This window comes from Thalassophryne amazonica, chromosome 5 (assembly GCF_902500255.1).
Source record: "Thalassophryne amazonica chromosome 5, fThaAma1.1, whole genome shotgun sequence".
NCBI lineage: Eukaryota > Metazoa > Chordata > Actinopteri > Batrachoidiformes > Batrachoididae > Thalassophryne > Thalassophryne amazonica.
In genome coordinates this window covers 100871818-100894264 of record NC_047107.1, presented here as the reverse complement: position 1 = coordinate 100894264, position 22447 = coordinate 100871818, and the positions used below count along the sequence as shown (strand labels likewise).

Here is a 22447-nt window from a genome sequence, read left to right as displayed (position 1 = left end):
CCCGTTTACATGCTTAAGCAGACAGAGTTACTCCTGTATACATGGTCACTGGTATCATTTGGAATATCCCCAGCTAAACAGCGACGCATGTCGTCCACCGGTGCTTGATTTGATCTGGCGTTCGTGTAATCCTGCTTCGTGTAAAACCCCTCACTACACACTTTATACACTTTTCTCAAACAGGCATGAACATGTTCTCACTTTTCTCTCCTGTGTAAACACTTTTTTTCTTCTGGGCGAGAAGATTTTAACAGACACACGCAGAACACAATGCGCGTGCTGTCCCTTCGCTCACTGCCTCCGGGGGTATGGATACGGGACCCGCAAAGAATCCAAGTCATGGCCACGGAGCTCTTGGCTGCGATTTACTGAGACCGTGCGGCGCTGTGGATTTTTTCCGCAAGAAATCTATCCTTGCGGACTGCCTCCGCATCAAAACAGCAAGCGTAGTCTCTGGACCTGTTGACGCACAGCAGAGAGGGGTGTGGTGTGAGTGGCCCGCTGCGGCGTTTACCAAGCCCGTAGACTCAGTAAGCGCACTGGAGGCAGTGAGAGCAATCGCGGTGATGCCGACCGGTGCCTCAACCGTCCCGCCTGATAAGGACGCAGAACACAATGCACTGTTTACATCTGCTTCTGTGGTGTCCGGTGGGTTGCGCGCACCGCATACAAGTTGTTGCCGTACTCAAAAGACCAAGATTCCTTGCGGATAGGACATGCACAGAACACAAAATAAAGTTCCTTTCTATGGGGATATCCCGATGCGCGTTTATATGACTTGATATTCGGGTTAGAAAAGGAGTAACCCAGGGGTCTTATTCGGGTTTTTAAAAACCGGAATATGAGCATATTACGGTTTTTGCGGGTGTTTACATAGCCGTGCACAACCGGGTTATTGCTAATATTCCGGTTATGAAAGGGTTACTGGCTGCATGTAAACGTAGTCAATGAGATGACACCCTAAACAGGAATGGTTTTACAGGTGAAGGCAGCTGACATTTTTTCCCCTCCTCATCTTTCCTGACTGATTTTTTTCACTAGTTTGCAATTGGCCAGGGTCAGTGTCACTGCCGGCAGCATGATGCAGTGCCTGGAACCTACAAGGGTTGCACAGGTCACCCAAATCCTCCAGGATGGCACATCGACACATACCCTTGCCAGAAGGTTTGCTGTGTCTCCCAGCACAGTCTCAAGAGCACGGAAGAGATTCCAGGAGACAGGCAGTTACTCTAGGAGAGCTGGACAGGGCCGTAGAAGGTCCTTAACCCATCATCAGGACCAGTATCTGGTTCTTTGTGCAAGGAGGAACAGGATGAGCACTGTCAGAGCCCTACAAAATGACCTCCAGTAGGCCAATGGTGTGAACACCTCTGAAGAAAAAAACAAACAAATCAGACTTCACAATGGTGGCCTCAAGGCCTGACATCCTGTAAGTGGCCCTGTGTTCACCAGAATTGGCAGGTCCGCCACTGGCATCCTGTACTTTTCACAGATGAGAGCAGGTTCAACCTGAGCAGATGTGACAGATGTGAAAGGGTCTGGAGACGCCGTGAAGAATGTTATGCTGCCTGTAACATCATGCAGCATGAACAGTTTGGTGGTGGGTCAGTGATGGTCTGGGGAGGCATATCCCTGGAAGGATGCAAAAACGTCTACAGGCTAGACAAGAGCACTCGTATCGCTATGAAATCCTTGGACCCACTGTCAGACCCTACACTGGCGCAGTGGGTCCTGGGATCCTCCCCAGGTGCACAACAATGCCCAGCATCAGGTGGCGGGAGTATGCAGGCAGTTCCTAGAAGATGAAGGAATTGATACCATTGACTCACCCCCACGCTCGCGTGACCTAAATCCAATAGAACACCTCTGGAATATTATGTTTCGCTCCATCCGACGCCGCCAGGTTGCACCTCAGACTGCTCAGGAGCTAAGTGATGCCCTCGTCCAGAGACATCATCTCATGAGGAGCATGCCCCGACGTTGTCAGTCATGCATACAAGCATATGGGGGCCATACAAACTACTGTGATTTGCTGCAATAAAATTTTGGCAAAATGGAGAAGCCTGCTGCATAATTTTTTCACTTTGATTTTAGGTGTGTCTTTGAATTCAGCTCTCTGCAGACTGACAATTTTCATTTTCATCAACCAAAGTGGCATCCCCCCGCCCCATCAAGATCTGATGTGGTTTCAAAGTGTCCTTTTAATTTTTTTGAGCAGTTTCATACATATATATATATATATATATATATATATATATATATATATACACACACACACACAAATTGGACATACACGTGTGTGTGGACAGGTAAAAGAAAGACAAGAAGCATTTAAACAAATGGAATTTCTCAACAAACAATTTGTTGTGCCACTGACTCTGATATTTTACCCTTTAGTGAGTGACTTGTCATCTGTCTTCAGATAACGCTCCTGATGTAGCCTGACCTCTTGACCTCTGACCTCGACAGTAACCAGAGGGAAGCCCTCCTGGAGGGTCCAGGTGTCCATGATGGCCTTGATGTCCAATTCATCAGAGTACGACTTCTCCACATACAATTTAAAGTACAAAAGGATTTGGCTTTACCCAGATTAACACTAAAATTTGAATTAACACATTATTTGAATGATGTCTTTATAATCAAGTCACTTATTATGTCACAGCATAAAATCTTACAGTAGATCCAGATTGGAGGTTGCGTTTCGAGCAGAATTCGACCTGTTTCATGCTTCTTTCTTCCACACTGTCTGGGTTGCAGATCTGAAGGGGATGTAACCAAACTTTGCATGTAAGCACTGTATAGCAATGCCAGTACAGCTGCTAAAAGCAACATTCATTGCACAGCCATAAAATGTAGAAAATTTTGTAATTCTAACTGGTACTACGACTGATACTCTATGGGTATAAAAAAAAAAATCAACCAAGTTGATCAGCAGAAAATCATTTTCAATCAGTTACAAAAAAGGTTTTGACAATTACATAATTTGTTTCTTAAAGAACACATGCCAATGGTTTATTATTTTAAAGCTTCTATAATAAAAAAATAAATAAAAGAACTTGTTTTTATATTTTTTATGAAACAGTTTAAATTGAATAGCTTTGGAGTTCGGGTGAAGACAATTTCCCATGTCTCCAGGTTCTAGCAAATCATAGACGGGTTTTAAAACATGTTTTGGTAACAGTTTACAATCAGGGTAATTTAAATGGCATTAGTTAATGGAGTAATAAGCATTAACTAACAGGGAATTGAATTAAGAGTTAACTGTGATTAGTAATCATGTATTAATGGTGCACAGTATTTCTTTCTAACTTATTAAATGATACATAAATGAGTTAACATAAAGATGCTTAATAAATTATTACTAAACACAAGTAAGTCTTAAAGTAGATCTGCATTGAAATAAATGCAGCCAGATCTTTGGACCAAAAAATGACTTATATTTACACGTAAGATCCTTCTGAATGTAGTAAAGTAAATCTGCAAGCCCAGATCTGTCATTCAACGGAGAAATCTTCATTTGAAAATGACAAATTTACAGCTAACATTTAGCCCTCTGCAAATTGTCCCTCTCATCATGGACGCTACCGAGACGTCAGGGACAAGACCCTCTCCCAGCATGCATTGCGCACGCCAACTGTAATTTGTGGATTTACGTCAGTTTGCATCTGCACCTTTTTCTTGTCTTATACGGAAGGATCTACTTTTGAAAACTTCATATTGTCTTGCAGTACGCTTGGTGAGTACACATTTATTTGTGCTTGAAAATTATTTTTGTGGACTTTTTCATACGCCCGTTTGATTGAGTGGTGTCGCATTGAAAATCTACTGTCTTTCACCTCCAGTGTACCGTCGCGGGCTACGGAGGCGAGACCCGCAAAGAATTCAAGTCATTAAAAATATATAAACCTCTCTCAGCGGCCACGGAGCTCTGCGGCTCCGATTACCGAGATGTGCGGCGCTGCAGATTTTGCAGCAAGAAGTCTGTCCTTGCGAGCAACAGGTGTCACCGCGCGCACTGCATTAAAACGGCGAGCGTAGTCTCTGGACTTGTGCCAAGTTGGCTGCAACTCCATTCAGTAGACAGAGAGGTGGTGCTGGCTGCACAGCAGACACGGGGGTGTGAGTGCTGTGGCGGAATTTAACGAGCGCATGCACTCGGTAAGCGCATCGGGGGCAGTGAGAGCGAGGCGTCAGGGAATAATGTCGCCCGCTGTCGATGCCGCCGCTGATCTGATCCCCGGATCTGAGCAAGCAGAGCTGTATCTCACATTCATTGCAGCTTACTTTTGGATGTTGAAACCAGGATGTGTATAACAGTAGCATTACTAAGAGATAAAATCAATTTCAATGCGGGATCGGACTGAAGGCGGGAACGCGTCGTCTTGTCACCAACGTCATGGAAATGATCCGGATGTACAAACTGTTTTCACAGAGGGCTAAATGTTAGCTGCAAATTTGTCATTTTTAAACGAATATTTCTCCCGTGAATTACAAATTTGGGCTTACAGATTTACTTTACTGCATTCACAAGGGTCTTATAAATACATATCAGCTATTTCTTTTCTGAAATCTGACCACATTTATTTCAATGCAGGTCTCCTTTAATAGACTGATAATTAATGCTTATTACTGCATTCATTAACATACCCTTATTATAAAAAGTTATCCTTTTTAATACTTTATTGGCCAAACCAGCATTCATTTGAATGATTGGAAACAGTAATGTTAACAACTAAAATTGTTTAAACAACAACAACAACAGGTTATTAGTTTCAGCCTTGGCTTCAACAACAAATTGCTGCTAGTTTGATGTTAAAACAAAAGTGGAATTAAATGTTAATAATTCTGCATAAATTTTAAACACACTAAGCTAATCACCCACACATCACTTAACGTTAGTCAGGCTCTCCCACAGGTGGCTGTTGACAGTGTTCTGGTAGCTATAGCGCTTCAGGTAACGGATGATGCCAATGTCAAAGGCCTCAGGGGTCATGAAGTCTCGAAGCATATTCAGAATACAGGCTCCCTAAATATTAAACACAAGTATGTTGAAGAAGAAAAAAACTCTGTGATGTGATTTACTGCTCTTCTGTGTTCTCAGTGGTACAGTTTGACATCAGTCTTTGTCAATACGTAATTCTTTAACACAGAACTTCTCCATAGATGGGACTTCCAGTGGTGCTGAAGCAGTTGGCACCCTAAAAACTCCATTCACAACCGGCTGGATATTTATCCCCTTTGAAGAACATTAAGATAAAAAAACTGCATTGAAATTTAGCATGGACGGGAATAAACAAAAAAAGACGAAATTTAAACAAGGTTCAAGACGTGATAAAGGAGAGACCGTAGAAGAAACAGTGAAGAGGAAAGCTACGAGAACAATTGCGACGCTGATGAGGATGAAGTCATGCTGGAGGTAACTACTTCCACACAAATATCAGAAGAGATCTGGATGGAAATATGTGACACACAAGTAACCACTGCATACTTAAAATCACTGAGGGAGTTCGGCTGGATGAGTGTAGTGAAATTTTTGTATAACTCCGAAATTAAGAGTACTGCAAACAGGCACACAGAGCAGAAGCTTCTGTTGGAGACAATGTAGAACCTCTATGGACAATCACTTCCATGTTTTTGGGCCTGTCCGAAAAGCCAGTCATCCTTGAAGGAGGTGGCTACCAAAAATAAATAAAATAACAGGGGTGGGTTTAGATTTGTCTTTTGTTACTTTATATCTGTAAAATACCAGAAACGGTCCTACAGAAGGAAAAATACCTATTGAAGATACTTTTGGCAAGTAATAGGAAAGCTATAACCAGAAAATGGTTGCAATTAGACCCCCCAAACATTGGATCAGTGGTGTAGGACCAGTTGGAGAAATGTACAGAATGCTGAGAAAAACTGATTGTGTATGCAACTTGAAAAATATGACATTATATTATGATGTATATGTACTCTCATGTTCTTTGCACATGTTAAAAATAATAAAAAGAACTACTCCATAGTTGTTATAAAGTACTACCCATTTTGTGTGTTTGGAACCAGATACATGTAAAAAGTGTTGGCCTGCCTGGGACAGTTCCAATACTTAAATATTTCCTGATTAACAGGTGGAGGAAAGCACAACAGACCTTGTCATATGAAACATCATCAAACATCTCCTGGATCTGGGTGGGGTTCTCCACTGGTGTGGAGACTGGATGAGAGGAACTGAGGGAGTCTACTTCCATGGCTTCAAAACACTTCCCCAAAAAGAAGTCATCCTGGGAAAATTATATATATTAAAAATTAGGTAAGGATAGTAAAAGCACTGGGGTAAAAAAACAACTTGAAACCCACCACAGACACTACAAAATTAGCCCCAGAGAAAATGACAACTGATTTATAAAGTTCTGTCATCTGTGCTGCACTCTCACCACTTGTAGTTCTGGGTAGATGATGCCAACAGAGACAAACTCCATGAACTTGGCAAAACCCTCATTGAGCCACAGGTCATTCCACCACTCCATTGTTACGAGATTCCCAAACCACTGGACAAGAAGGAAAACATGTAAACATTGTTTCATGAGTCAAGGCAGGGATGCACACAGGTGTAAAATTCCTCCTTGTAACAGTTTAAGAGAACAAGTATTTTTATTTTTAATTCCTGTGTTAAATGCTGATACACTGTAAAAAGTGATTATCTTCAATCAGTTACTCTAACTTGTTTCTATAATTTACTTCCACTTAACATAATGAGTTATAAAATTTCAACTTAACTTCATGAGCTATTGGCATTGCAACTTAAGGTTGTAGCCAGTTCAATGAAATTTAAATTTAAATGTGTCAACATAAAACAACCATGTGAGTTATCTTATGTTTTTAAGGAAATAATTGATGTTAAGTTTTTAAGTTCAAGTTTTTACAGTATACATTTGCAAATTGTAAAATACACATACACATTCATCTTCAACCTCTTTTCCAAGACTGGGTCGCAGGGGGCTGTTTCCAGAGTAAAGGCACAGTGATCCATATCCATGTTACCTACCTGGTGTGCGAGTTCATGTGCAATGACTTGGGTAATGCCCAGTTTGTCTGAAGCCGATGACTTGTCAGGGTCAAACAAGAGGGCTGTCTCTCTGTAGGTGGTGAGCCCCCAGTTCTCCATCGCAGCTGACTGGAAATCAGGGATAGCAGCCAGATCTGCAGGCAACAGTAACAACAGGAATACAGCTTAGGAATGGAAAAAAACAACAACTTCATAATCCATTTATTAGTGCCGTTACACCTTGAGGATTTAGCCAGCATATGCTGACGTATGACACATGCGCCAAATACGCTGGATACATCAAATACATTATGCAGCTGTCACACCTTGACGATTTAACTAGCGTATGCTGACAGACCAGTTTACACCGATGAGTCTGGGCTGGTATTGCACAGTATGGTACGGGTTGGAACAGTTAAGTCTAGCTTGGTTTGCATTTCCACTGCTGGCAGAACCCTTTTTTGGCAGGTGGAACATACAAATATTGACAAGCACATCATCGACCACGGGTACACTCTCGCACGGCCTCTCCACTCCACACGGAGACCAAGTAATTTAACATTATTTAATTTTTATTTTATTTTGTCTTGGTGGCTCATGAGATTTATTTTCATTGCGTGCAGAATGCTGAAGAATTGACTGATGCCTGTGGTAAACACTGATGTGAATGAATGAGGCGCTGTGACTCAACTTTTAAAATAAATTTATTTTCTTGTTGTGGCATAAAGTGCTGGTGTTCTCTGGTTCAGGCTGAGAAACACACAAAACACAGAGGGACTTCATTTAAAACACTACATTTATTCAACCACAACAAGGAACTACTACTTTCAGACATCGTTGACTGGTGGTTGTCTCTCACTGCGGTATTGTATCACTTCCTGTTCCGGAGCACAGCGGTGTTTTTCTGTATCTGTTAGCTGTTTAATCTGCGCAGTTAGATTGATCTAGTTATCTAGATTACGATTTGTTTCCCAGTGTAATCTTTACGTGCCTTAACTAAAGCACTCCTTCTGCTGAATCACCTCTAAATTATTTACACATTATTCACTTTGCGTGTTTTTAGGAATCCGCTAGCTTAACGCAGCTACTAGCTCTTAGCCGATTTAGCATGGCGGCTTCTCCTGTCTCTCCCGCACTTTTCTGCTCTGGGTGTGAAATGTTTAGTTATTCCTCGGCCTCCTTTAGCAGTAATGGTACTTGTAATAAGTGTAGCTTATTCGTAGCTTTGAAGGCCAGGCTGGGCGAATTGGAGACTCGGCTCCGCACCGTGGAAAATTCTACAGCTAGCCAGGCCCCTGTAGTCGGTGCGGACCAAGGTAGCTTAGCCGCCGTTAGTTCCCCCCTGGCAGATCCCGAGCAGCCGGGAAAGCAGGCCGACTGGGTGACTGTGAGGAGGAAGCGTAGTCCTAAACAGAAGCCCTGTGTACACCGCCAACCCGTTCACATTTCTAACCGTTTTTCCCCACTCGGCGACACACCCGCCGAGGATCAAACTCTGGTTATTGGCGACTCTGTTTTGAGAAATGTGAAGTTAGCGACACCAGCAACCATAGTCAATTGTCTTCCGGGGGCCAGAGCAGGCGACACTGAAGGAAATTTGAAACTGCTGGCTAAGGCTAAGCGTAAATTTGGTAAGATTGTAATTCACGTCGGCAGTATTGACACCCGGTTACGCCAATCGGAGGTCACTAAAATTAACATTAAATCGGTGTGTAACTTTGCAAAAACAATGTCGGACTCTGTAGTTTTCTCTGGGCCCCTCCCCAACCGGACCGGGAGTGACATGTTTAGCCGCATGTTCTCCCTGAATTGCTGGCTGTCTGAGTGGTGTCCAAAAAATGAGGTGGGCTTCATAGATAATTGGCAAAGCTTCTGGGGAAAACCTGGTCTTGTTAGGAGAGACGGCATCCATCCCACTTTGGATGGAGCAGCTCTCATTTCTAGAAATCTGGCCAATTTTCTTAAATCCTCCAAACCGTGACTATCCAGGGTTGGGACCAGGAAGCAGAGTTGTAGTCTTACACTCCTCTCTGCAACTTCTCTCCCCCTGCCATCCCCTCATTACCCCAATCCCGTAGAGACGGTGTCTGCTCCCAGACCACCAATAACCAGCAAAAATCTATTTAAGCATAAAAATTCAAAAAGAAAAAATAATATAGCACCTTCAACTGCACCACAGACTAAAACAGTTAAATGTGGTCTATTAAACATTAGGTCTCTCTCTTCTAAGTCCCTGTTGGTAAATGATATAATAATTGATCAACATATTGATTTATTCTGCCTTACAGAAACCTGGTTACAGCAGGATGAATATGTTAGTTTAAATGAGTCAACACCCCCGAGTCACACTAACTGTCAGAACGCTCGTAGCACGGGCCGGGGCGGAGGATTAGCAGCAATCTTCCATTCCAGCTTATTAATTAATCAAAAACCCAGACAGAGCTTTAATTCATTTGAAAGCTTGACTCTTAGTCTTGTCCATCCAAATTGGAAGTCCCAAAAACCAGTTTTATTTGTTATTATCTATCATCCACCTGGTCGTTACTGTGAGTTTCTCTGTGAATTTTCAGACCTTTTGTCTGACTTAGTGCTTAGCTCAGATAAGATAATTATAGTGGGCGATTTTAACATCCACACAGATGCTGAGAATGACAGCCTCAACACTGCATTTAATCTATTATTAGACTCTATTGGCTTTGCTCAAAAAGTAAATGAGTCCACCCACCACTTTAATCATATCTTAGATCTTGTTCTGACTTATGGTATGGAAATAGAAGACTTAACAGTATTCCCTGAAAACTCCCTGCTGTCTGATCATTTCTTAATAACATTTACATTTACTCTGATGGACTACCCAGCAGTGGGGAATAAGTTTCATTACACTAGAAGTCTTTCAGAAAGCGCTGTAACTAGGTTTAAGGATATGATTCCTTCTTTATGTTCTCTAATGCCATATACCAACACAGTGCAGAGTAGCTACCTAAACTCTAAGTGAGATAGAGTATCTCGTCAATAGTTTTACATCCTCATTGAAGACAACTTTGGATGCTGTAGCTCCTCTGAAAAAGAGAGCTTTAAATCAGAAGTGCCTGACTCCGTGGTATAACTCACAAACTCGTAGCTTAAAGCAGATAACCCGTAAGTTGGAGAGGAAATGGCGTCTCACTAATTTAGAAGATCTTCACTTAGCCTGGAAAAAGAGTCTGTTGCTCTATAAAAAAGCCCTCCGTAAAGCTAGGACATCTTTCTACTCATCACTAATTGAAGAAAATAAGAACAACCCCAGGTTTCTTTTCAGCACTGTAGCCAGGCTGACAAAGAGTCAGAGCTCTATTGAGCTGAGTATTCCATTAACTTTAACTAGTAATGACTTCATGACTTTCTTTGCTAACAAAATTTTAACTATTAGAGAAAAAATTACTCATAACCATCCCAAAGACGTATCGTTATCTTTAGCTGCTTTCAGTGATGCCGGTATTTGGTTAGACTCATTCTCTCCGATTGTTCTGTCTGAGTTATTTTCATTAGTTACTTCATCCAAACCATCAACATGTTTATTAGACCCCATTCCTACCAGGCTGCTCAAGGAAGCCCTACCATTATTTAATGCTTCGATCTTAAATATGATCAATCTATCTTTGTTAGTTGGCTATGTACCACAGGCTTTTAAGGTGGCAGTAATTAAACCATTACTTAAAAAGCCATCACTTGACCCAGCTATCTTAGCTAATTATAGGCCAATCTCCAACCTTCCTTTTCTCTCAAAATTCTTGAAAGGGTAGTTGTAAAACAGCTAACTGATCATCTGCAGAGGAATGGTCTATTTGAAGAGTTTCAGTCAGGTTTTAGAATTCATCATAGTACAGAAACAGCATTAGTGAAGGTTACAAATGATCTTCTTATGGCCTCGGACAGTGGACTCATCTCTGTGCTTGTTCTGTTAGACCTCAGTGCTGCTTTTGATACTGTTGACCATAAAATTTTATTACCGAGATTAGAGCATGCCATAGGTATTAAAGGCACTGCGCTGCGGTGGTTTGAATCATATTTGTCTAATAGATTACAATTTGTTCATGTACATGGGGAATCTTCTTCACAGACTAGGGTTAATTATGGAGTTCCACAAGGTTCTGTGCTAGGACCAATTTTATTCACTTTATACATGCTTCCCTTAGGTAGTATTATTAGACGGTATTGCTTAAATTTTCATTGTTACGCAGATGATACCCAGCTTTATCTATCCATGAAGCCAGAGGACACACACCAATTAGCTAAACTGCAGGATTGTCTTACAGACATAAAGACATGGATGACCTCTAATTTCCTGCTTTTAAACTCAGATAAAACTGAAGTTATTGTACTTGGCCCCACAAATCTTAGAAACATGGTGTCTAACCAGATCCTTACTCTGGATGGCATTGCCCTGGCCTCTAGTAATACTGTGAGAAATCTTGGAGTCATTTTTGATCAGGATGTGTCATTCAAAGCGCATATTAAACAAATATGTAGGACTGCTTTTCTGCATTTACGCAATATCTCTAAAATCAGAAAGGTCTTGTCTCAGAGTGATGCTGAAAAACTAATTCATGCATTTATTTCCTCTAGGCTGGACTATTGTAATTCATTATTATCAGGTTGTCCTAAAAGTTCCCTAAAAAGCCTTCAGTTAATTCAAAATGCTGCAGCTAGAGTACTGACGGGGACTAGAAGGAGAGAGCATATCTCACCCATACTGGCCTCTCTTCATTGGCTTCCTGTTAATTCTAGAATAGAATTTAAAATTCTTCTTCTTACTTATAAGGTTTTGAATAATCAGGTCCCATCTTATCTTAGGGACCTCGTAGTACCATATCACCCCAATAGAGCGCTTCGCTCTCAGACTGCAGGCTTACTTGTAGTTCCTAGGGTTTGTAAGAGTAGATTGGGAGGCAGAGCCTTCAGCTTTCAGGCTCCTCTCCTGTGGAACCAGCTCCCAATTCAGATCAGGGAGACAGACACCCTCTCTACTTTTAAGATTAGGCTTAAAACTTTCCTTTTTGCTAAAGCTTATAGTTAGGGCTGGATCAGGTGACCCTGAACCATCCCTTAGTTATGCTGCTATAGACGTAGACTGCTGGGGGGTTCCCATGATGCACTGTTTCTTTCTCTTTTTGGCTCTGTATGCACCACTCTGCATTTAATCATTAGTGATCGATCTCTGCTCCCCTCCACAGCATGTGTTTTTCCTGGTTCTCTCCCTCAGCCCCAACCAGTCCCAGCAGAAGACTGCCCCTCCCTGAGCCTGGTTCTGCTGGAGGTTTCTTCCTGTTAAAAGGGAGTTTTTCCTTCCCACTGTAGCCAAGTGCTTGCTCACAGGGGGTCGTTTTGACCGTTGGGGTTTTACATAATTATTGTATGGCCTTGCCTTACAATATAAAGCGCCTTGGGTCAACTGTTTGTTGTGATTTGGCGCTATATAAAAAAAAAATTGATTGATTGATTGATTGATTGATTGATCGTTTTCCAAAATGAGGACGCTTTGCATAGATACGTTTTCGTCAGGCTGTGATGATGAATCTGACTGTAACAAACAGGTAAGATTAAGACTTTATGTTTACTCCGTGTATGAATGGTTTTAATATTTGTAAGTGTGAGCTGTTCGCATGAGGACTACAGCTTTCAGTTGGTCAACTAATCAATGGACAGCATCAATGAACATATTTTGACTGATGAGTAACTTACAAGAAACGTGTGTCAACAATCATATAACTTACCTACAACTTATGGCCCACATATGCGGGACATATGAGACATATGCTGGCATATGTCAAAAATATTGTGTATGCCCAAAACTTTTCCACGTACTCACCATCTTACGATGTGTATCAACATGCTTCAACATGCTCTTACACAAAACTTACTCATAACTTATTAGACATATGCCAGCATTTTTAATACAGTCAACATACACTGACTAATTCGCCAAGATGTGATAGGAGTATTACAGTCTCTTCTTGGATACATTCATGTTGTTGTTCATTTTTTGGCTACCCCTGTTTTGTTCAGGGCTGCCACAGCGGAACCAGTACAGATCTTGAGACTATCAGATCTTGCCACACACAGATTATCTTGGTTCTTGCCACACCGGAACCAGTACAGCTCTTGGGACTATCAGTACTATCTTGGGACTTCGCACGTTTTATGCCAGATGCCCTTCCTGATGCAGCTCCAGTTTGAACTGGAAAAACTGGTCTTCCAAAGAGGTTTCCCACCCAAGTACTCATCAGGACCTAACCCTGCTCAGATTCTCAGATGACAGGATCAGGCATACACAAAGCAGAGGGGCTGCTTGATTTAAGCATTCATGCAATGTTAATTTAACACTGCAGCGAGTGCATATAACTCCACAAATTTAAAATGTGACATCAAGATGTTCACCACTAGTTGAAGTAAACTGCACAACAGAATTTCCCCTGTGAATGACATATTTCTCACATTGCAAATTTGTCACCTCATCGACACTGGCTGCAGAAAAAAAGACTACACATGTAGAAACATTCGCACATTTGAAAAGTAAAAAGACACGATTAAAAGAATAAAAAAAATAAATAAAAAGCAATTAACACAATAAGAATTATAATGACATAAAATGCTATTTATAGGCATGGGATGCGTTTTGAATCTAGACTTAAAAGTGTCACAGGAATCTGACTGCCTCACTGACACAGAGAGACTGTTCCACAGAGCAGGGGCACGGTAAGAGAAAGCTCTTTGACCTGCTGACTTTTTCCTTCACTCTAGGAACACAAAGCAGTCCAGCATCCTGCAAACGCAGAGCCCGGGCTGGTACGTAGGGTCTCACCAAATTGGCCAGGCACCAGTCCGTGAACAGTTTTATAGGTTAACAGTGAAACTTTAAAGTCTGCTCTCAGAGACAGGAAGCCAGTAAAGAGATGGCAGAATGGGGCTAATGTGGTCAAACCTTCTGCTTCGTGTCAAAAGTTTGGCAGGAGCATTCTGAACTAGTTGGAGACTCCTAATGCTGAACTGCGGTGACCCTGAAAATAGGACATTACAATAATCTAATCTAGAAGAAACAAAAGCATAAATCAGGGTCTCGGCATCAGCCAAAGACAGGATGGGGTGAATCTTCGCTATATTTCGTAGATGGAAGGGAAGAAAGCAGTCCTCGTAATGTCTCTAATGTGGAGATCAAAGGGCAACGTAGGATCAAAAATTACCCCAAGGTTCCTCACTTTGTCCGTATGATGTATAACACATGAACCTAAGCTAAGCGCTAGCTGGTCAAATTGATGCCGATGGCTCACTGGACCAAGAACCTTCATTTCAATCTTATCAGAGTTTAAAAGCAGGAAGTTACTAGACATCCAACTTCTCACTGATGCAAGCCAATCTTCTAAAGATTTTAAGTGGATAAGATTACCAGCAGTTATCGGCATGTACAATTGAGTATCATTAGCATAGCAATGAAAGGCAATCACAAAATGCCACAGTATATTCCCAACCCTAAACTTCATGTCACTATGATTAGAAACAGTGTTATTGTACAAAACACAGTGAGAACTGGACAGGTATGACGTCAACCACCCAAGGGCACTTCCAGTAATCCCAAAATGATTCTCCAGCCTATCGAGCAAAATATGATGATCCATGGTATCAAAATTGGGGAATATTTAGCAAAGTGCAACATAAAATGCTTAAACACTCAGATGCTTCTTGAATTTATTTTCATTTATATAGCACCAAATCACAACAAGGTTGCCTCAAGGCACTTCACACAAGTAAGGTCTAACCTTACCAACCCCCAGAGCAACAGTGGTAAGGAAAAACTCCCCCTGAGGAAGAAACCTCAAGCAGACCAGACTCAAAGGGGTGACCCTCTGCTTGGGCCATGCTACAGACACAAATTTCAAAACAATTCACAAAACAAACATACAGGAAATGTTGCCAGTGCACAAGACGGTTTCCGGAACCATTTTTATCTTTAAAATCTATAAAAGCAGAAATATAACTTTCCCCCAGAAGTGACTATTCCAAGAGGTTAAATCTGTGAGGTAATATGTGGGCACTTCTACTGACCCTGTTTGGGTAGTGGATAAGGAATGCCAAAGTAGTCATCATAGAAGTCCAACAGCTTGACAGCAGCTTCCAGTGCAAAGGCTGTCTGGTCAATCTTCTCAGGGACAGCGTAGACTGAAATCTGTAGGGAATCAGAATGAAAAACACATTCTAATATGAAGTTACAAGAATGACAGCTTCAAATGTACGCAAAGTATTTAGTATTGGAAATGTCACAAATGTAACTCAAAATGACAATCTAACTGAATAAAAAGGTGTCCATTTGACAAAAAAAAAAAAAAAAAAAACAGTTCATAGAACATTAATGATATTCTGTTACATTTTCATAAATACTATGTAACCCCCACCTGACAAAGGATGTAAGAGGTGATGTGATTGGTCTTATTTGTCTATGAGAATGTGACAAAAAGTGCCCCAAGCACTGCAATTAAATTTTGTGCAGACACAGTTCCTGTGTCAAATATATAAATAAACAAATTTTTCCTGGTTATCCATACCTCTAAACAGTTTCTTTTAGCTCTTTGATTATGGTTTTATTTTGCATCATTTTTTTGGATTTGTGACTTGTGATGTCACAAACATGCAATGGGAATAAAAGTCAGAATGGTGGAAATACCTGTTTGGAGGCACACATTCTCCTTGTGTAACGTCTAGTTATTTATTCTGTGAAGCACTTGGCATCCTTCGACAAATGTGCTGCATTAATTATGGCAATGAAGGTTCTCAGTCATTCTGAAACTGTTGTTTTACCCCCAAGACTAAAAAAAGAAATCAAGTGAATCCTTTTTGGAAATGAGTATGGTTGTTTTCAAACCTGCCATCAGACACATTGTGTGTGTGTGTGTGTGTGTGTGTGTGTGTTATAACTTGAGAAGTATTTAGCTTTTCAGCAACAAATTTTACAAGTGGTGCCTTGGGAAAACATCTACTTTGGAAATGCAGTTCAAAGGTCAAGGTCACGAGTGGCTCAGTCATAATCTTTGTCATAATTTAACACTCACCTCTGATGCAACTCCACATTACATGGAGAAATGTGGCAGGGGTGGGATTTGAACCCGGAGCCTTCTGCACTAAAACCAAGTGCATTAACCACTTGGCCAATGCTGCGATATCGGGCCAAAAAAATCCAACATGTTGAATAACCAGATTTGCGATCGGAGTGCTCCTGATGTCCTTCCGAGCAGATCTGAGCGCTCTTAACACACCACACACAGCAGGAATATCTGATAAGGTTATCTTTAGCATCATCACAATTGTCAGGGCGTCCTTAAGATTGTCGGAAGGGGAAGATCGGGTCTGATATCGGCCTAATTATCCTGCCGTGTGAACCAGGCCTAAGTGATGGCATAGCAAGTGTCTCCCACCTTCACGCCATGCTGAGTGGTCTTGCTCATGGACAAGAAGTCAGACACGATGAAGGCCACCAGGTATGTGCTCATCTTTACAGTGGTGTCAAAGTGATCCTCGAGTAAACTGTCCGACAACTCCACTGTTTTTACCTGAGAAACAAAGGTGAGAATGACAAACAGGATCAATAGAGACATCACAGAAAAAATGTCCATTGGTTTATTGTGATGATTAGGGTAACGACATCATGTATCCTTCAACAGAACACTGAAATGTTACTCCATAGCCAGTAAATTAGCACCTGGGGGATTCAATCAAGGTGAGAGCACATCAGATTTTTCTAAGGTTTGTATCTAGATCTACACAATCTGATATTGCTGCATTTTTGCATACCTTAGGCATGTTGGAAACAGCAATGTGGCGCGGTTCCCGTATTATCTGAATGGTGAAGTAGGCTTTAAAGGCAGGCTCATCAAAACAGGGAAAGGCAGCGCGAGCAAAAGTCGCCTCAAACTGCGTAGATGCCAGAACCCTAAAAGCATAAAAGTGATTGTCAGTATTATAAGACAATGTGTTATTCGTAAAATAAATAAATAAGCCGATACAGCCATATGTACTATTCAGTAACAAATTGGGAACTTCATATTGTAGTTTATATAACGGCTGAGTGGATCCTTGTCATTTGATTGGTGGGCTGCATGTCACGTGACATGGATTATTCATACCATTTGCCGTTGTGTTTCACTGACTGTGCAACAGTTATTTGTTAGCATGCAATTTTGGTGCTATATGAAATGTGCTACTGCACACCCCAACCACCGGGGGCAGCATTTAGCAAAACAGATGAGTTTGTTTTGCTGCAGATGACGATTTGAAGGAGCTAACTGACACTGTTAATTCTTCTAACACAAAAAAACAAATCCACTATGTCTAAGCCGTCTAGAAGCATGAAGAGCTGTTCAGATGAAAAGCTGAAAAGCTGGACAAATTTCTGACGTGACTGTTCGCTGGACTGAGGAACTACACAAAGTCTTTTTTTTTTTTGAAGTACATGAAGTCAGTGCATGGCATCACAGACTACATTGTTGAAATTTTGGACTCCAGTTTAAAGTTTCTGTTTGACTGTTAAGCACCAGTAAAGCACACCAAAATGCAAGTCCCTTTCTGTTGTTTATAAATTAATAAAATATCAAATGACAAGGATCTATTTTAGACATTATATAAAACAAATAATGAATGTTTTTTCATTCTTTCGAGGGAACTAATTGTTAATTTGGTGAAAGCTGGAACGTACCATTCAACTCGGCTTTGCCTTGTTGAATGGAACATTCCATCTTTCACCTCATGAAATATTCATACCATTGAACTCATAAACAAACAGTCATTATTTGTATAATATTACACTCCATAATAGTCTGTCAACTCATTAAAATATTAAATGTGGTTAGAAGGAATTGTGGTCCTTCACCTCTCCATTTTTCAATGTCAGAGCAGTCTAATTTAGTGTCCTTTTCAAACACACTGTAACAAACAAGAGTACTCAGGGATAAATCAGCCAGCATTCCGGTGTAGGAACAACGTGCTGTAGTAGCTGTACCAGCATCTCCAACATCAACAACATAGTATATCTTCTTTACACAAATTCTTACATCCCATATTGTTTTCTGATTGTTGTTTATTTCCTTCCATGGCAGCTTTAAAAACCTTAACTCATAATAAATTAGTTTAAATCTTACCGGACATCCCCCGTGCTGGTGTGGTACGTGCTTTTGTAGAAACCGTGGAAGCTGTCAGAAAAGTTGGCAGCAAATTCAAGCTGAACTTCATACTTGCTGCCTTTGGTCAGCTTCATGTCTGACACCAGAGCGAGCTGGTGGAAAAGAGGATACTCCAGAACCTGGAGAGGTCTCACACCTTCAGGTGCTAGGAGAAGAACATTGGATACCTGCAATTTTTTGGCATGCAAAACAATGGTGTTAGTGTGTTCGTGCACCTCCAGGTAGATACGAACAACACCGGTGAAGTCGAGCGTCGTCAAGTTTGGGTGAACAGTCAAGTTATAGTGGAGGGGTGAGACTGTTTTTGGAAGTCTCATGCTATTCCAGGGAAAGGGTTTGCCATTTGTGGCTACATGAGGAATCTTGGATGAACTACGGTCTGGTAGCTGCAGTTGTGATGTTGGAGGGAGGAGAACAAACAGCAACAGGAGACCAGCTGCAATCATGGTGACAAGCAAATCAGGAAACCCGCTTACCTGTTGGAATGAAAGTTTATTATAAAATATTCGCTATACCATGCATTTTAAAATCAATAACACAATAATTATGACATCCACTTCTTGGCTAATAATGTTTAATAATATATGTATTATGTAATTTCTTCTATGTCTGTGTTGCATTATATCTGCCTACATTTTATTGATTTATAAAACTATGATAGTATTGTAGTTTATTCACAATACTACACAGGAGAATTAATTTATTAATCCACCATTAAATGAACAGAAAAATTCACGTGGACCATTTTAATAAAATATTAGCCCTTGTTGGTCATTTTTGAGGATGAATGCATAAGTTTGACTTGTTATAACTGTTCCGTGAAATACTAATGTGGACTGCATCAAAAGGATTTTATTCTTCCAAAAATGGCTGTGGCACTCAATCTGCAAATTGGGTTCTCTTAAATGGGCGAGCAAGCATGGGATTAAATTTCTCAGATATGTGCAGAAAGACTTTTATTTTGGTTCAAAAAAGTTGGAAACTTGAACAACATTTTCAACATGGTCCTACTGACAATAAGACAATAGGTTTGCACAATTCTGGAAGTCTGGCACAGTAATGTAATTCTGATACAGTCCTTGTCTTGCTCATCCAGCCCTTCCCCCTCACAGCGCACAGCAAACTTAAGAGGAAAAGATTATTTTGGCTATAGAAAAAGCAGGATGTCAAGTTTGGGAGGATGTGCTGGTGCCGCCTTCCCGCATCCACAACATCATGGAACCACTGTGGTTCCTGGATGGCAACCACCTTCCACATACGCCACAGGCTGGTAGTAGGCACAAGCACGATGGATAGAGAAATGCTGCACAACACCTCACAATGCAAGTGATACTTCTCTTCTGAGTCTCTCAAAGTAATCTCTCATTTAATATAGTCATTCCAGAGGTACCCAAGGATCCTCTGGACAGACCTAAGATATCCAGCTGTCCAAGTCTCACAGCCATTGAGTAACACAGGAAGCACCAGGATCCTAAAACCTTGGACCTTCTTTCTCCTGCAAAGATATCAGCATCACCAAACACCTCTGTTCAGTGACCTCGTGACTCCGGAAGCCATGAAACAGAACAGCAAACAAAAATACCTCGAATGCTTGCAGTTAGTGAAAAGACAGAACCTTTGACCATCTGCGTCAGTTTCCTATAGACCGCAGTGCCCTCTAGTGGTCATAATCGTAAGGCATGTTTGTCACCAGACACCCGTATAGGTCTTAATTTACCAAAGTAAACAAATTTCACAGACAATATCATGTACTAATAGTTTTGTAGCTAATGCTAGTCAGTGGCAACAACAATGTAGCTTTTACAGCTGACCACGAACGACGACGACGCACACATTCATTCCATTTCCTGTACAAGAAGTGCATTTTACCAATTCTGACACGCTATATCACCTAATTTTTCTCTCTCTCTTTTTTTTTTTTCGTTTTCCACAGCCGCAGTATATTTGGTAGCAGCCGAACTTACGGTGCCGTTTTGAGCTCGGAGCAGTTTCAGCAGAAACACAGAACTGAAAGTGAAATAAAGAAGAATTGCATGCTGGGAAAATGGGAACCCGTCCGCCGAACATCTGTCATTTGAACACAATATTTATAATCACTGTATTTTATTTTATTTTATTTTATTTATTTATTTATTTATTTTTACTTTCAGGAGGAAAAAAGATCATTTGTGGCGCTATTTTTACAGTCACAAAGCAGTAGTTCCGCAACGATGTGATGTACCGATAGAGGGCGACATAAGTGTGATTAAAAATGTGGAGAACACCGGCGTTTTTGTTTGACGGTTACAACTGTCACACAAACTACAGAGCTCGTGTGAGTGTGTGTGTGTGTGTGTGTATATATATATACACACATTTTGAATTGAAAGTGAGTCAAAGGTTTACATACACCAAGATGATTGCGTCTTTAATGAACTAACTTTTAAAACCCTTGAAACAAATAACTGGCATAATTAGGGTTTAATTAGAGCATGTTTGAGGTCAATTTATTTTGATGATTATGACATCATGCACAGAAAACTGACCTATCACGTTTCACACACAGGCAAAAAATAATAATTAATAATGCCTTTTTGTTTTTTAATTCCACCAGGTTAGTCCCATTGAGATTTTGACTAGAGGTGGGCGATATCGGGAATTTTGGTATTGATCCGATACTAAGAAAATACAGGCCCAGTATCGCTGATATCGATAACGATACCAATACTTTTTCATATTTAAGCTTCATAGATCCATAGGATCCAAAAGACCTAGGATAGAATTTTCCCAAACATTGTACGTGACAACAAAATACTTTATTATCACAATCAACATTTTTTTTTTTAAATATCACTCAACACAACTTAAAACAAAATCTCCTGAGGTAGAGGGCTGACAAACCACAATACAAGGGTGCACTGCTCCGTGTTGTGTGACACAGTGCAGCGCTGCTCTTACAGACAGAGAGTAGACTTTGATGAATCTGCGTGCACAGCATTCAGTGCGTGCGGGAAAGAAAAAAGCTTGAGTATCGATCTTTTTACATTGTTCAATATCAATACCAGCGTCGGTATCGATATTATCGATATTAGGATCGATCTGCCCACCTCTAATTTTGACCTCTTTTGCGAGGGAGACCTGGGGAATTATAGTTTTCAATTCACCTAACCTGCATATCTTTAAATGTAGGATGAAGTATCACACGTGGGAATTGAACCCATGACCTTTTTGCTGTGACAGCAGTGCTGCCCATAATAATGACGCGAGCAATCAGACATGTCTGACGTTCACCAATCTGAATCCGGATTACCTTCAATATCTATCTTGTTATGTCTATGTATGTCCGAATGTGTTCTACTGCTGGCTGCACAACGAATTGCCCCTGGGGGGCTAATAAAGTCTACTTGATACTTGATCTATCTGTGGTGCAAATGTGGTGAGAATCGCAGTAGTTTTGATGTAATCCTGCAAACAGTCAGACAAATAAATAAATAAACGCCAATGATTTTATTATGTCCTTGGCGTATAATGACAGCAATGCATAGACTCATATAATTTATGAGTGTAAATGTTTGTTTCACAGTAGATGTTTTATTTCAGGAACTGGGCCACACATATGTAAGCTTATAAGCATTATGTAACTTTATGAATGACACTTCCTTCATTTACGAGGACAATAGCGCCCTCTTGTTGGAATTCAGAACAATTAAGTGCCAACATAATCACATTGAACTGCACTGAAAAATCTAAAAAAAAATATGTCTGCAGACTTTTCTCCATTGTAACTGTTCTGATGTCATTCAAGTCAGCTCTCTTCAGATTTTGTATTTGATCTGATGTATTCAATACAAAATGTAAAATGTGCAAAGTCTGTACAATAATATGTTAAAAATCAGGAATAACATAAAAATGTGGGATACTTGTTTCCACTGAGGTCCTTCATAATCACACAGAACTTCCACAGCATTTTCTGATGAACAAATATGTTTAAAAACTGGTTGAAGTTGCACAATAACAGGATGCATTATTTGCTTGCATCATGCTGCACTGAAAAAATTTGGAGTGATATTTACTTGTATTCACAGCGTTAAAAGCAGTTCTCCACTACTTTTAATGCTGTGATCAGCTCTTCTGAGTGTCTCGGCTTTAATTTAGATGTTGACTCCTTCACCTCTGAATTCAACTTGATCTGTCAGACTGTCTTAGATACTGTAGCTCCATTGAAACTTAGATCTTC

At 40.7% G+C, this 22447-nt stretch overlaps 1 protein-coding gene across 3 annotated transcripts in view; it reads right to left on the bottom strand.

The window, feature by feature from the left end:
• The window catches only part of erap1b (endoplasmic reticulum aminopeptidase 1b), a 53459-nt gene extending 33176 nt beyond the window's left edge, over positions 1-20283 (bottom strand). For 2 of the 3 annotated variants that reach the window (XM_034170971.1, XM_034170969.1), the window contains exons 1-11: positions 20196-20283; positions 18190-18707; positions 16847-16985; positions 16471-16605; positions 15107-15227; positions 7028-7182; positions 6417-6530; positions 6132-6263; positions 4895-5026; positions 2676-2759; positions 2391-2554 (exon numbers count right to left, since the gene is read on the bottom strand). In XM_034170971.1, the coding sequence (XP_034026862.1) occupies positions 2391-2554; positions 2676-2759; positions 4895-5026; positions 6132-6263; positions 6417-6530; positions 7028-7182; positions 15107-15227; positions 16471-16605; positions 16847-16985; positions 18190-18677 (1664 nt within the window). In that variant the 5' untranslated portion in view covers positions 18678-18707; positions 20196-20283. The remainder of the gene's footprint in view (positions 1-2390; positions 2555-2675; positions 2760-4894; positions 5027-6131; positions 6264-6416; positions 6531-7027; positions 7183-15106; positions 15228-16470; positions 16606-16846; positions 16986-18189; positions 18708-20195) is intronic. The other variant, XM_034170972.1, reaches the window with a different exon arrangement.
• Positions 20284-22447: the final 2164 nt, after the last annotated feature.